The 15,296-nt window shown below is 45.8% G+C and overlaps 1 protein-coding gene across 1 annotated transcript in view; it reads left to right on the top strand.

Annotated features, from left to right (window-relative positions):
- Positions 1-15,296, top strand: part of LOC137377094 (ecotropic viral integration site 5 protein homolog) — a 279,264-nt gene that overhangs the window by 64,270 nt on the left and 199,698 nt on the right. The window contains exon 3 of the mRNA XM_068046389.1: positions 14,629-14,702. Within this exon, the coding sequence (XP_067902490.1) occupies positions 14,637-14,702 (66 nt within the window). The 5' untranslated portion in view covers positions 14,629-14,636. The remainder of the gene's footprint in view (positions 1-14,628; positions 14,703-15,296) is intronic.

Raw genomic sequence — 15,296 nt, 5'->3', positions numbered from 1 at the left:
GGGAAAATGTGAGGTTGTCCACTTTGGTGGGAAGAATAGAAAATCAGAATATTATTTAAATGGAGAGACATTGCAGAATGCTGTGGTACAGAGGGATCTGGGTGTCCTTGTACATGAATCACAAAAAGTCTGCATGCAGGTACAGCAAGTAATTAGGAAGGAAAATGGAATGTTGACCTTTACTGCAAGTGGGATGGAGTATTAAAGTAGGGAAGTCTTGTGACAACTGTACAGGGCATTGGTGAGGCCGCATCTAGAGTACTGTGTACAGTTTTGGTCACCATATTTAAAAAGGGATGTAACTGCATTGGAAACAGTTTGGAGAAGGTTCACTAGGGTGTTTCTTGGGATGAGGGGTTTGTCTTATGAGGAAAGCTTGAGCAGGTTGGGCCTATACTCATTGGAGTTTAGAAGATTGAAAGGTGATCTTATTGAGACGTATCTGAGGGGGCTTGACAGGATAGATGCTGAGAGGATGTTTCCCCTCATGGGGGAATCTAGAACTGGGGGCACAGTTTCAAATTAAGGGGTCTCCCATTTAATATGGAGATGAGGATGAATTTCTTCTCTCAGAGGGTCATTCGTGTTTAGAATTCTTTTCTCCAGCAAGCAGTGGCGGCTAGGTCATTGAATATATTCAAGGCTGAGTTAGACAGGTTTTTGATAGACAACGGAGTCAAGTGATCTGGGGGCAGGCTGGAAAGTGGAGTAAAGGCCACAATCAGATCAGCCATGATCTTATTTAATGGCAGAGCAGGCTTGACAGGCCGAATGGCCTATTCCCGCTCCTATTTCTTATGTTCTTAACAGAGACTACACTTCAAAAGCTACTAAATTTTCTGTAAAGCACTTTGTAATGTCCTGAAATTGTGAAAGACGCTATAGAAACACAGTTCCTTTCACACAAAATTAATTACTTTAAAGTGCAGTGATTACTGTTACATAGCAGACATTTTGCACACAGCAAGATCCTCTAAACAGTGATGAGATAAACAACTAATTAATTTGTTTTGATGATACTGGTGAAAGAAAGAATGATGGCCAAGAGACAGGAAAACACCCTACTTTTCCATGGTAATACCATGGACTCTTTAACCTCGATCTGAAGCCCTGCAACGTGCATTGGATCAATGACTTATTTGAAGGATGGTACCTCTGACAATGCAGTGCGCCTTCAATACTGCACTAAAGTGTCACCTTAGGCATTCCCACCACCATCCCGCCTCGACCAAAATTTAGTCTGCTGCCAATTGAGGCCCTTAATTGGGCAATTAATCTCAATTAAGGGCCTCTTCCCTCTGCAGCCACAATTAACCATGCGGCGGGTGGCCCTGTCATTGCATGGGCAGCACGGGAAAAACTGTGCAAGCTGCAGGCTGCTTCCCGACTCTGGGAGGGTAGGGTGGGGGAGGGGGGGGGGGGATGGGGAGGTAGTTCCTCGTTAAAAGACACGGTGCCTGAACAAGGAACCCGGCATAGGGAAGGGAGGGGCGGAGCAGCTGAGAGCCAACCCCTGTCCTTGCTACTGACCCACCCTCTGCAAGACCCCTCCCACCCTGACCTACCTGTGGCCTGGGTCCATCGACGCTCCTCAGCCTCCAGTAGGTGCTCCTCTAGCAGCAACCACCACCTCTGCAGTGGCGCTGCAGCTGGCAGCCTCTAATTGGCTGACAGATCTCCACGGGTGGGACCTCCGGTGATGGGGTCCTTGATCCTGTGGCAGGCATGTCACTGTCCACTTAAATGCCTGATTGGTACTAGATTTGGTGGACCTTCCAGAGAAGAGGCAGCATGTGGATCATGTTGTCAATTTTTCCAGATGTTGAGATCTCCATCGTCAGAATAACATCCCGGCCAAGGCGTCTACCTGAGTATCCACTGCAGCACTGGGACACTCGGTGCCTTCTGCCTGTGCTGCAGTGAACACTAAGACAGTGGCCAACAGACACTCTCCATCATGGATGGGTTTGCTAGTGCAGTGATGGAGGGATTTTTATGTGGCCCTGCCAATTTTGGTGGCAGGTAAAAAAACGGCGGCCCGTGCAATCCTAGCCGGGGGGGGCCGCACCCCCTCCCCCCAATCACATGGAGAGGGTTGGCAGTCCGTCCCCAGTAATGGCGTCAGCTGCCTGTGCACAGACACTGACGCCCTTTTTAAATGGCTGTCAGCCCTAATGGGCAATTTAAAGGTGAAATAAATAAAAATAAGTAAATACATTTCTTTTGACCCTCTCCTACTCCCCCAATAACAATTAAATTAATTATTTGCCACCCCCCCCCCCCCCCAAAACACCTACCTTTACAATCTGACCAATCCCCCCCAAAGCTGCACAAACTTTCAACTCCAACCCTTCCCGCCATCCCCGACACCCATGATGTTAATTTGGCCTCGTCCCCCCATTCCCACACTGATAAACTTACCTCCTCCCCCCTTCCCACCAATATAGCACCTTGTTTCCCCAGCTGGGGTCTGAAGGCGCGGGAGTGCCAGCCATCGGGCCATAGGTTAAAGCAGGACATCAGGCAGCAATGTGAGTTCATTAATTCATTCATTTTAATTTATTTAAATATTCAAATTGGGGTCCCATTGCCGACTGGCCGGGGTGGGGGCGGGGTGCGGGGGTTGCTGCCACGAGGCCTTGCTGCCTCTGGTATTATTGGGCTGGGCCCTTCCAGCATTAGTGTGTGTGGTGGCCCTCTCCCGGAGGTATCATCGGGCACCCTGCCGCACACGGAACCCGACGCCTTGGGGAGAACAAAATCCAGCTCGGAGTTGGCCACCACTTCACAATGGAAAGGATGGGCTTCAAGCTCTGCACAGTGTAAATAATCTCTAATTTTTGAGTAATTTAAGGGAGTAAATTAAGGGTAAGTCATGGCAGGGGAGCTTGGCAGCGTGGAGTGCTCCTCATGTGCAATGTGGGAAGTCAGGGACACTTTCAGTGTCCAGGTTGAACACGTGTGCAGTAAGTATCTCCAGCTGCAGCTACTCGAAATCTGCGTTTCGGATCTGGAGCAGCGGCTGGGGACATTGTGGCGCATCCACGATGCTGATATCATCGTAGATAGCATGTACAGAGAGGTGGTCACACCACAGGTAAAGACTGCTCAGTCAAAAAGGGAATGGGTGACCACCAAGCAGAGTAGAAGAACTAGGCAGGTAGCGCAGGAGTCCCATGGGTCCATCTCTCTAACATATTTTCTGCTTTGAATCCTGTTGGGGGTGATAGCTTCTCAGGGGAATGCAGCAAGAGCCAAGTCTGTGGCATCACGGGTGGTTCAGCTACACAGGAGGGGAGGAATAAGAGTGGGAGAGCTATAGTGATAGGGGATTCTATCATAAGGGGTGCAGATAGGCGTTTCTGTGGCTGCAAACATGACTCCAGGATGATATGTTGTCTCCCTAGTGCTAAGGATGTAGTGGAGCAGCTACAGGACATTGTGAAGGGGAGGGTGAACAGTCAGAGGTTGTGGTTCACATTGGTTCCGATGACACAGGTAGAAAGAGGGATGAAGTCCTGCACGAATTTAGGGAGCTAGGTAGCAGATTAAAAAGCAGGACCTCAAAGCTTGTAATCTCTGGATTGCTCCCAGTTCCACGTGCTAGTGAGTATTGGAATAGGAGGAGAGAGCAGATGAATGCGTAGCTGAAGACTTAGTGAAGGAGGGAGGGCGTTAGTTTCCTGGATCACTGGGTCTGTTTCTGGCGAAGGTGGAACCTGTACAAGTTGGACAGGTTGCACCTGAACCGGAACGGGAGCAACATCCTTGCAGGGAGGTTTGCTACTGCTGTTGCTGGGTGGCGGGGTGGGGGTGGGGGGGTTAAACTAATTTGGCAGGGGGATGGGATACAGAGTGGAGGTACTGAAGAGGGTGATGCACAGCCAAATATAGAAGAGAATAGAAGAGAAACTAAGCCAGTCTGGAAGGCAGAGCAAATAGAGACCTGCTAAGGCACAAGCGAATAATGCAAGGCTGGATTGCAGCTAATTTAACACAAGGAGTCTTACAAGTAAGGCATTAATTAACACATGGGAATACAATATTATTGCTATCACAGAGACATAGTTGTGGGAAGGGCAGGACTGGTAGCTTAATATTCCAGGGAATAGAATCTTCAGGTGTGACAGGGAGGCGGGGGTGTACAAGAGGAGGTGGCATTGCACGATTGATCAAGTGGTCAGTTACTGCAGTAAGGAGAGATGATCGCTTAGAAGGTTCCTCAAATGAGGCCATATGGGTAGAACTTAAAAACACAAAGGGGACAATCACTCAGCTGGTAGTGTACTACAGACCTCGAAACAGACAGGGAGAGATAGAGGAGCAGATGTGTAGGCAAATCTCAGAGGTGTAAAAATAATGGGGTAATAATAGTAGGGGATTTCAACATCCCCAGTATTAACTGGGATAGTCTTAGTGCAAAAGTCTTAAAGGGGGCAGAAATCTTAAAGTGCATCCAGGAGAGCTTTTTTGAGCCAGCACATAGAAAGTCTTACAAGAGAAGGGGCAGTACTGGACCTAATCTTAGGGAATGAAGCCGGTCAAGTGGTAGAAGTGTCAGTGGGGGAGCATTTCGGGGATAGTGACCATAACTCTGTCAGATTTAAGGTAGTTATGGAAAAGGACAAAGATGGACTGGAAATAAAGGTACTGAATTGAGGGAAGGCTGATTTCAATATGATAAAACAGGATCTGGCCAAAGTTTACTGAGAGCAGCTACTTGTAGGAGAGTCTACATCAGACCAGTGGGAGGCATTCAAGAAGGAAATAGTGAGAGATCAGGGCCAACATGTTCCAGTAAAGGTGAAGGGTAGGACCAATAAGTCCAGGGAACCCTGGATGTCAAGAGATATAGAGGATTTGATAAGACAAAAAACCAGGCTTATGGCAGATTTAGAGGGCTGAAAACAGTGCAGGCCCTAGAGGAGTATAGAAAGTTTAGTGGGGCACTTAAAAAAAGTAATTAGGAAAGCAAAGAGGGGGCATGAAGAAACACTGGCGGGCAAGTTAAAGGAAAATCCTAAGGCGTTTTATAAGTATATTAAGGGCAAGAGGATAACCAGGGAAAGAGTGTGGCCCATGAAGGACTAAAGTGGCAATCTGTGTGTGGAGCCGGAGGACGTAGGTGAGGTTTTAAATGATTACTTTTCATCTCTGTTCACTATGGAGAAGGACAATGTAGGTGTAGAGATCAGGGAGGGGGATTGTGATATACTTGAACAAATTATCATTGAAAGGGAGGAGATATTAGTGGTTTTAGCAGGCTTAAAAGTAGATAATCCCCCAGGCCCAGATGAGATGTATTCCAGGCTACTATGTGAGGCAAGGGAAGAGATTGCAGGGGCTCTGACACAAATTTTCAAATCCTCTCTGGCCACAGGAGAAGTGCCAGAGGACTGGAGGACAGCAAATGTGGTAGCATTATTTGAGAAGGGTAGTAGGGATAAACCAGGTAATTGCAGGCCACTGAGTCTAACATCAGTGGTAGGGAAACTATTGGAAAAAATTCTGAGGGACAGGATTAATCTCCACTTGGAGAGGCAGGGATTAATCAAGGATAGTCAGCATGGCTTTGTCAGGGGGTGATCATGTCCAGCAAATTTGATCGGATTTTCCGAGGAGGTGACTAGGTATGTAGATGATGGTAAAGCAGTTGATGCAGTCTACATGGACTTCAGTAAGGCTTTTGATAAGGTCCCGCATGGGAGATTGTTCTAGAAGGTAAGAGCCCATGGGATCCAGGGCAATTTTGCAAATTGGATCTAGAATTGGCTTAGTGGCAGGAGGCAGAGGGTGATGTTTGAGGGTTGTTTTACGATTGGAAGCCTGTGACCAGTGGTGTACCGCAGGGATCAGTGCTGGGGCCCTTGCAGTTTGTAGTGTACATTAATGATTTAGACGTGAATATAGGAGATATGATCAGTAAGTTCGCAGATGACATGAAAATTAGTGGTGTCGTAAATAGTGAGGAGGAAAGCCTTAGATTACAGGACAATATAGATGGGCAGAGAAGTGGCAAATGGAATTTAATCCTGAGAAGTGTGAGGTGATGCATTTTGGGAGGACTAACAAGACAAGGGTAATACAATGCATGGTAGGACCCTATGAAGTACAGAGGTTCAGAGGGACCTTGGTGTACATGTCCATAGATCATTGAAGGCAGCAGCACAGGTAGATAAGGTGGTTAGGAAGGCATATGGGATACTTGCCTTTATTAGCCGAGGCATAGCATATAAGAGCAGGGAGGTTATGATGGAGCTATATAAAACGCTAGTTTGACCACAGCTGGAGTACTGTGTACATTTTTGAGGAAAAATGTTTTTAATCTGCATATAGATTGGGCAAATCAAATTCGACACAATACCGTAGAGGAAGAATTCATGGAGTGTATACGGGATGGTTTTCTGGACCAATATGTTGAGGAACCAACTAGAGAACTGCCCATCTGAGACTGACTATTGTGTAATGAGAGAGGAATAATTGACAATCTCGTTGTGCGAGACCCCTTGGGGATGAGCGACCATAATATGATAGAATTCTTCATCAAGATGGAGAGTGACGTAATTGATTCTGAGACTAGTGTCCTGAATCTTAATAAAGGAAACTACGAAGGTATGAGGCGCGAATTGGCTATGATGGATTGGGAAATGTTACTTAAAGGGATGACGGTGGATAGGCAATGGCAAACATTCAAACAGCGCATGGATGAACTGCAACAATTGTTTATTCCTGTCTGGCGCAAAAGTAAAATGGGAAAGGTGTCCAAACCATGACTTACAAGGGAAATTAGAAATAGCATTAGATCCAAGGAAGAGGCATACAAATTTTCTGGAAAAAACAACAGACCTGAGGATTGGGAGCAGTTTAAAATTCAGCAAAGGAGGACCAAGAGATTGATTGAGAAGAGGGAAATAGAAAATGAGAATAAGCTTGCGGGGAACATAAAAACTGACTGTAAAAGTTTCGATAGGTATGTGAAGAGAAAAAGATTGGTTAAGACAAATGTAGGTCCCTTACAGTCAGAAACAGGGGAATTTATTATGGGGAACAAAGAAATGGTTGACCAACTAAATGCGTACTTTGGTTCTGTCTTCACAAAGGAGGACACAAATATCATACCAGAAATGTTGGGGAACACAGGGTTTAGTGAGAGGGAGGAACTTAAGGAAATCAGTATTAGTAGAGAAATGGTGTTGCGGAAATTGATGGGATTGAAGGCCGATAAATCCCCAGGGCCTGATAATCTACATCCCAGAGTACTTAAGGAAGTGGCCCTAGAAATAGTGGATGCATTGGTGGTCATCTTCCAAGATTCTATAGACTCTGGAACAGTTCCTACAGATTGGAGGGTAGCTAATGTAACCCCACTATTTAAAAAGGGAAGTAGAGAGAAAACAGGGAATTATAGACCAGTCAGCCTGACATCGGTAGTGGGGCAAATTCTAGAGTCCATTATCAAAGATTTTATAGCAGAGCACTTGGAGAACAGTGGTAGAATCGGACAGAGTCAGCCGCGATTTATGAAAGGGAAATCACGCTTGACAAATCTACTAGAATTCTTCGAGGATGTAACTAGTAGAGTTGATGAGGGACACCCAGTGGATGTCATTTATTTGGACTTTCAGAACGCTTTCAATGAAGTCCCACGTAAGAGGTTACTGTGTAAAAGTAAAGCGCATGGGATTGGGGTAGTGTATTGCGATGCACAGAAAATTGGTTGGCAGACAGGAAACAAAGAGTAGGAATAAACGATCTTTTTCCGAATGGCAGGCAGTGACTAGTGGGGTACCGCAGGGATCGGTGCTAGGACCCCAGCTAGTCACAATATACATCAATGATTTAGATAAGGGAACTAGATGTAATATCTCCAAATTTGCAGATGACACAAAACTGGGTGGGAGGGTGAGTTGTGAGGAGGATGCAGAGAGGCTTCAGGGTGATTTGGACAAGTTGAGTGAGTGGGAAAATGCATGGCTGATGCAGTATAATGTGGATAAATGTGAGGTTATCCACTTTGGTAGCAAAAACAGGAAGGCAGATTATTATCTGAACGGCTATAAACTGAGGGATGGTAATATGCAACGAGTCCTGGGTGTTCTCTTACACCAGTCGCTGAAGGTAAGCATGCAGGTACAACTGGTGGTAAAAAAGGCAAATGGTATGTAGGCCTTCATAGCGAGAGGATTCAAGTACAGGAGCAGGGATGTCTTGCTGCAATTATACAGGTCCTTGATGAGACCACACGTGGAATATTGTGTGCCGTTTTGGTCTCCTTATCTGAGGAAGGATGTTCTTGCTATAGAGGGAGTGCAGCGAAGGTTTACCAGACTGATTCCTGGCGGGACTGACGTATGAGGAGAGATTGAGTCGGTTAGGATTATATTCGCTGGAGTTCGGAAGAGTGAGGGGGGGGATCTCATAGAAACCTATAAAATTCTAACAGGACCTGACAGGGTAGATGCAGGAAGGATGTTTCCGATGGTGGGGGAGTCCAGAACCAGGGGTCATAGTCTAAGGATACAGGGTAAACCTTTCAGGACTGAGATGAGGAGAAATTACTTCACCCGGAGAATGGTGAACCTGTGGAATTCGCTGCCACAGAAAGCAGTTGAGGCCAAAACATGGTATGTTTTCAAGAAAGAGTTAGATATAGCTCTTGGGGCGAAAGGGATCAAAGGATATGGGGGCGAAAGCGGGAACAGGCTACTGAGTTGGATGATCAGCCATGATCATAATCAATGGCGGAGCAGGCTCAAAGGGCCGAATGACCTACTCCTGCTCCTATTTTTTATGCTTCTATGTTTTCACCCAGAGGGTGGTTGGAATATGGAACACACTGCCTGAAGGGGTGGTAGAGGCAGGAACCCTCACAACATTTAAGAAGTATTTAGATGAGCACTTGAAACGCCATAGCATACAAGGCTACGGCCAAGTGCTGAAAAATGGGATTAGAATAGATAGGCTTGATGGCCGGCATGGACACCGTGAACCGAAGGGCCTGTTTTTGTGCTGTATAACTCTTTGACTCTATGACAATGCCACATTTGGAGCCGGATGCCTCCATTCTCCTTGACCGTGACGGGAGACTTTGTGGCAGGCCTGCCAATGCAGCAATCACATTGGTGTACATGCTCACCAACCTTCCCCTGTATGCCACTCCATCGTTCTCTTCTGAGTCCCCTGCAGCAGAACTCATGTGACGTCTCCCTCTGATGAACTGGCGCTCGAACCATCCTTTCCCTCTGGCCTGGCAGCAGCCCACTTGTGCCTAGTGACTCACCATGTTTTTTTTTTTCTTTACTAACCTCCGTTTTTTTTTTTTTCTTTTCTTTTTTTTTAAGGTGACCTTTATACCCCAGGCCCCTTTTATATATTTTTTATGTCGAGGGGGCCTTTATTCCTCAGGCGTGACTCACCATGTGCAGAACCCGACTCTGTACAAGCCTCTAAACTACGCACAGTGCCGATATTGCGCTGGTGGTTACAAGTTTCAGATCAAGTGACGGTGCTTCACCATCACTGGTGTGGGATTTCCCTGTCCTTCGTGGGTGTGCTGTGGCTAGCCAGGTGGGAGTTCTTGCATATCTGAAAGTTTAAAAGTCAAGTTGAGGGAGGGGTTGGAGAGGAAAGCAGGAAGTTCATGGTCGCACCACCTGCAGCTTTCACTCAATGCCAGATCTCATAATGAGGGTGAGGAGGGAGTTGAGTAGGGGAATAAGGCTGAAACTTACTGCCATCCTCGATGATCTCGGAACACCGGATGCCACGGGCTCTGTTGCAGCCTGTCCCATGATGTGGAGTACAGTCTCCTCCTTTGGGCTCAGTGGATGGAGTCATGGTCACATGGTTGACACTAGCTTTTTATTCCAGTGGCACTTGATAAGTAGCAAGTAACATTTGTGCTAGTTAAGTGCCAGTTAATGACCATTTCCAACAAGAGGAATCTAACCACCTCCCCTGGACATTAAATGGCATATCCATCGCTGAATCCCCAGCATCAACATCCTGGAGGGGTCACCATTGACCTTAACTAAATCAGCCACATAAATACTGTGGTCACCAGAGCAGGTCAGAGGCTGGGTATTCTGCGGTGAGTAACACACCTCCTGATTCCCTAAAACAGTTGCATCGTCTACAAGGTACAAGACAGGAGTGTGATGGAATACTCCCCACTTACCTGGATGAGTACAGCTCCAACAGCTTTCAAGCAGCTCAACACCATCCAATACAAAGCAGCCCGCTTGATCGACACCCCATCCACCACCTTAAACATTCATTCCTTCCACCACTGACACACCATGGCTGCCATATATACCATCAAGATGCACAGCATCAGCTTGCGAAAGCTTCTTCAACAGCACCTTCCAAATTGTGATCTTACTGCCAAGAAGAACAAGGTCAGCATGGGAACCACCACCGATTAGATCCTCTCCAAGTTACCCACCATCCTGATGTGGAAATATATCGCCATTACTTGATTGTTGCTGGGTCAAAATCCGGGAGCTCCCTCCCTAACAGCACTGTGGGTGCATCTGCACTACACGAACTGCAGTGGTTCAAGAAGGTTGCTCATCACCATCTTCTCGAAGCCAATTAGGGATGGGCAATAAATGCTAGCCTTTCCAGCGACGCCCACATCCCATGAACAAATTTTTTTTAAAAAGCAACTTACTAAACTAGTAAGAAATTTCTTTACCCAAAGAGTGCTGAGAATGTGAAACTCGCTACCACAGCAGTGTTGAGGCGAATAGTATAGCTGCATTTAAGCGGGAACTAAATGAAAATATGAGGGAGAAGGGAATAGAGGTTGTGCTGATTGTTAGAGGAGGAAGGATGGGAGGAGGTTTGAGTGGAGCCTAAACACTGGCATGGACTGGTTGAGCCAAATAGTCTCATTCTGTGCTGTAAGTACCATGTAGTGGACGATTTACTTTCCTATACTAGCCGCCGTTATAACTTCTTGAAGTGAGATTGTTAACTTAATGCTGGATAGTGCTGAATTGTTTTATGGATTTACAGTGAGTAGGAACTGGTTTCAAGTTGCCAGGTACATTTCACTTCAGAATTTTAAAAGTTGGGATTACAACACCTTCAAAAGTGCAGAACGCCTTCAGTACCTGTTTGTAAGCCTGGACTAAATCTTAAGTCTAAATCTTCAATGGAGTTTGAACACATCATTGTAAGAGTAGTGTTCTAATCTAATGTACCCAAAAAATCAGCTTATAGAAAGTGATACAGATGGTTGAGACTGATAATTGTGAACAGAAATTGAAAGAAAATTGTGGATGAAGATTTTTTGGTAGAAAGTGATCAGTTATCAATAGTTGATATTATTTATTTAACGAACATGTGCTGTAAAGAGTTGAGCTTGGAAGCCTTCTGTTCCAAAACCTAGTGGGCTCCTGCTGTCAGTCAAGAACATTGGTGTAGTGCTTCACCAATAAAAGGATACATTCAGACACTGAGGGCTGGATTTTAGACACCCCCGACGTCGGGGTTTATGGCATGGGGGCCGGAAAATGCCTCCGGGAGACGGCAGCCACACACCCTGACGCCAGTTGGACCCGGCCTGATATTGCTGGCGGCGGTGAGGCCTCGTGGCGACAGGTTCCCCATTTGAATATGTAAATAAATTAAAACGAATGTATTCATTATACTTACACCACTGCCTTCTGCGATCTTCGTGCTGCTGGCCGGCGCTCCCGTGCCTTCGGATCTCCCTCTGGGGAAACAAGGCGGAACAGTTGTAGGGAGGAGGTAAGTTTCTCAGTGTTGGGGTGGGGGTAACAGGGTCAAAGTAACATCATTGGTGTAGGGGATGGTGGGAAGGGTTTGAGGTTAAAGTTTATGTACTTTAGGGGGGGTGGGGGGAGGGGGGGGAAGGACAGATAGACAAGGTAATTGTTTTGGGGGATTAGCGGGCAAGTAATTAATTCTATGGTTATTGGGGGGGGTGTGGAGGAGGGGCAAAATTAATATATTTAGTTTTTTTTTTATTCACTGCACCTTTAAATATTTAAATTTAACAGTAGGGCTCAAAGCCCTTTAAAAATGGCATCAGCGCCTGTGCACAGGCAGCTGATGCCATTGCCGGGGACGGACAGCCCGTCCCCTCCCCATGATCGGTGGGGTGGGGGTGGAGGCGGCCCGCCCCGGCTAGGATTGCGGTGGCGCGATTGTAAAATTCAGCCAGGAGTTTCCTAGGATGCCATTCCATCCAGTTGCAAACTAAAGTTAGTAGACAACTGAAAGGTAATTTATCCTCAGTCTTGGCCTAGAACTGATTCAGACCTAAAGTAACTTTTAAAAAGTGAATCATGAGGGAAAGATCAGTTGGGCCATCAGGATTAAAATGTGGCCAGAATGATTCAGAAAAGGTAAACTTATGTCCGCTCTGAGTGCACTAGATCAGGGTTGTACAACATACGGCACCCCCGGGCCAGAATCCGGCCCGCCGATGGTTTCCATCCAGCCCACCAATCTGTTTGTGGCTCAGCTCTGATTCATGGCTCCCGTGTACGGCAGGCAGAGGATGTAGGCAGAACCTGTGTCTGACGGGCAGCACCCTCTCTGTGATTGGTCACTCTCTGTGACTGACAAGGGCTGCCCAGGCAGCATTAGCACTAATTGATGGAATGTGGCACAGGCATCCAGGAATCAGCTGCCCCTGTTGCTTTCGTGCGCTTCAGTAAATGTCGAGTATCCTGCACACTGGGCAGGTTCCCACCTCCACTTGGCCCAACTTAAATAATACAGGTATGGTAAGTATCTGGTTGTGGGAATGGCTCCAGCAAGGAACACTGGTGAACACTGAGCGGGGAGCCGGGAACACTGAGCAGGGAGTTGGGAACACTTAGTCGGGGTGGGGAGCCAGGAAGACTGAGTGGGGAGTGGGGAACACTGAGTGTAGAACCAGGAAGACTGAGCAGGGAACGGTGCAGGGACCGAGGAACACTGAGCAGGGAATGGGGAACACTGAATGGGGAGTGGGGAACACTGAAGACGGGGGCTGGAGAGAGAGAGGGATGGGAGGAGGGGGACAGAATAAGGAGTGAGAGAGGGACAGAGAGAGACCGATTGGGGGGGGGGGGGAGGAGAGAGAGTCATTTGCTTACAGCACAGAAGGAGGCCATTCGGCCCAACGAGTCCATGCCAGCTCTCCACGGAGCTATGCAGTCAGTCCCATTCCCTGGCTCGATCCCCGTAACCCTACAAGTCTATTTCTCTCAGATGGTCATCCAACTTTCTATTGAAGTCATTGATCGTTGTCACTTCTTTCACCCTTGTGGGCAGCAAGTTCCAGGTCATTACCACCCATTACGTAAAAAAGTGCTTCCTCATATCCCCTTGCATCTTTTGCATAAAACTTTCAATCTGTGTCCCCTAGTCCTAGAGGGAAGGGGGGGCGGTAGATGAGAGAGAACGAGACACTCACATACAATGTGTGGGGAGAGGGGGAAGAGAGATCAAGGTCTCTCCTGACAGATGGAAATCTATCCAGAATACTCTGCACTGCTACATCAAGTGTGTGGGCAGAGATTGACTACTAATACAAGCAAAAAAACAATGGCAGATATGTCACTAAATCAGTTTTCAATATAGTGACGAGAAAGTAAGTCAATAAATTAGTCTTCTCATTTAAAGCTTCTTCACAAAAATGCACAATTGTTGTTTTTATTGGTAAGATACATTTTTAATGCCTTTATCTTTCGAAATTTGCTCACCGGCCCCTGGGCTGAGCAAAAATCGTAAGGCGGCCCTCCGCCAGAAAAGGTTGGACAACCCTGCACTAGATGGTCTCTGAGTCATGGTCTGGAAGCAATGTCGAGAGTTTTTTTATTCTTTCATGGGATGTGATGTTGCTGGCAAGGCCAGCATTTTTTGCCTATTTTTAATTTCCCTTGAGAAGGTTGTGGTGAGCTGCCTTTTGGAACTGCTGTTGTCCATCTGGTGTAAGCTAATAAAATGTGAGTTACATAGAGAAGGCACTTACAAAGGATTCTATTAATGGAAAGGCTGTAGCAGTTTGAAGTATAATGGGAATGTTATTGTGATGGCCTTCTGTATAACTAGTGAAGTTTCTGTATCACTGGTAAAGTTTAACATTGATGGAATATATGCACTTAAATGCCTATGTGGGAAAACAGGTACTATACCATTGTTTAGCATGAATGTATAATATTATTACATCTGCAATAATAGGTTTGCTCTTTTCCATACCAAGCTTCATCCATCTTGCCTACTAGTTTCTGGGTACTACTGAATAATAGAGAACACATCAAAAGATACAAATCAAGATATTGTCGAGACCAGTCTAACAATTTTAAAAAATGAATACAAAATCTTTACCAACTACTTTTCCATGATTATGCTAAGGATTGAAAGATTATATCTCAATTTATTTTATGTAGTCAGTGTTTTACTTCCAGGAGTGCTTTCATCTACATGTCTTGGGGAATTATGGACATCATGTGGGCACAGTCCAGGGGATGATTTCAATATTAGTGTGCATCTGTGCAATTTGTTTAAAAATGTTCCCTTTGACTGAGTTGCAGTAAGTTGCAAATAGAATCCTGTATTTTGCTATGCATATGAATTATTCACTAACAATTTTCATTTCTTTTTCAGCTTTTGACATGAAGAAAGATTTAGAGGCATTAATTGCAGAAGAACGGGCTGAAATAATTTCCAATTATAACAAGGTACTGTATAATTTACAAAGCAGAACAAAGGAACTAACTACAGTGCTGGATGAAAATTGTGACTAGGAACTGAAGGGATGCTTTTATTTTTCATCACAACATTTTGCACTATACATTAATCCTCCTGTTACAGAGCTTTTAAAACAGATGGGGAAGATTTTCATGCAAAATGTAAATTGGGTGGGCAGTGGACGGGATACTGAACCATTTTGGTTTGTGGCCCTTGTTACAATGTGGAAAACATAATGGGCACCTCGCCAATCTGGAAGTGCCAAATTTGGTAGAATGGAATGATTTGAAGAGCTTGCAGTAGCACCATGAAAGAGAGGGGTGGAAGTGCCAGGAGTGAATAGAATGTAACCCTTTAGAGCAGCAGCCAACATTGTTGCAGGACCAACAATTGTAAGGACATTAAATATGGAAGCCTTTAAGGCTTAAAAGCCATAAGTAACTACAATAAAAATGTGTGCCAAACCTGCATGCAGCTTTACCCAACTGCATTTGAGGATACCGGTAATTTTAGCTGAAAATAGCCTCCTCCCAACTTGTACTGTTTATGTTTGATGGGTGGGAGCAGGAATTGGCGGTACCAAT

The sequence above is a fragment of the Heterodontus francisci genome, chromosome 14 (assembly GCF_036365525.1).
Source record: "Heterodontus francisci isolate sHetFra1 chromosome 14, sHetFra1.hap1, whole genome shotgun sequence".
Lineage (NCBI taxonomy): Eukaryota > Metazoa > Chordata > Chondrichthyes > Heterodontiformes > Heterodontidae > Heterodontus > Heterodontus francisci.
This window is presented reverse-complemented; position numbering and strand designations above follow the sequence as displayed.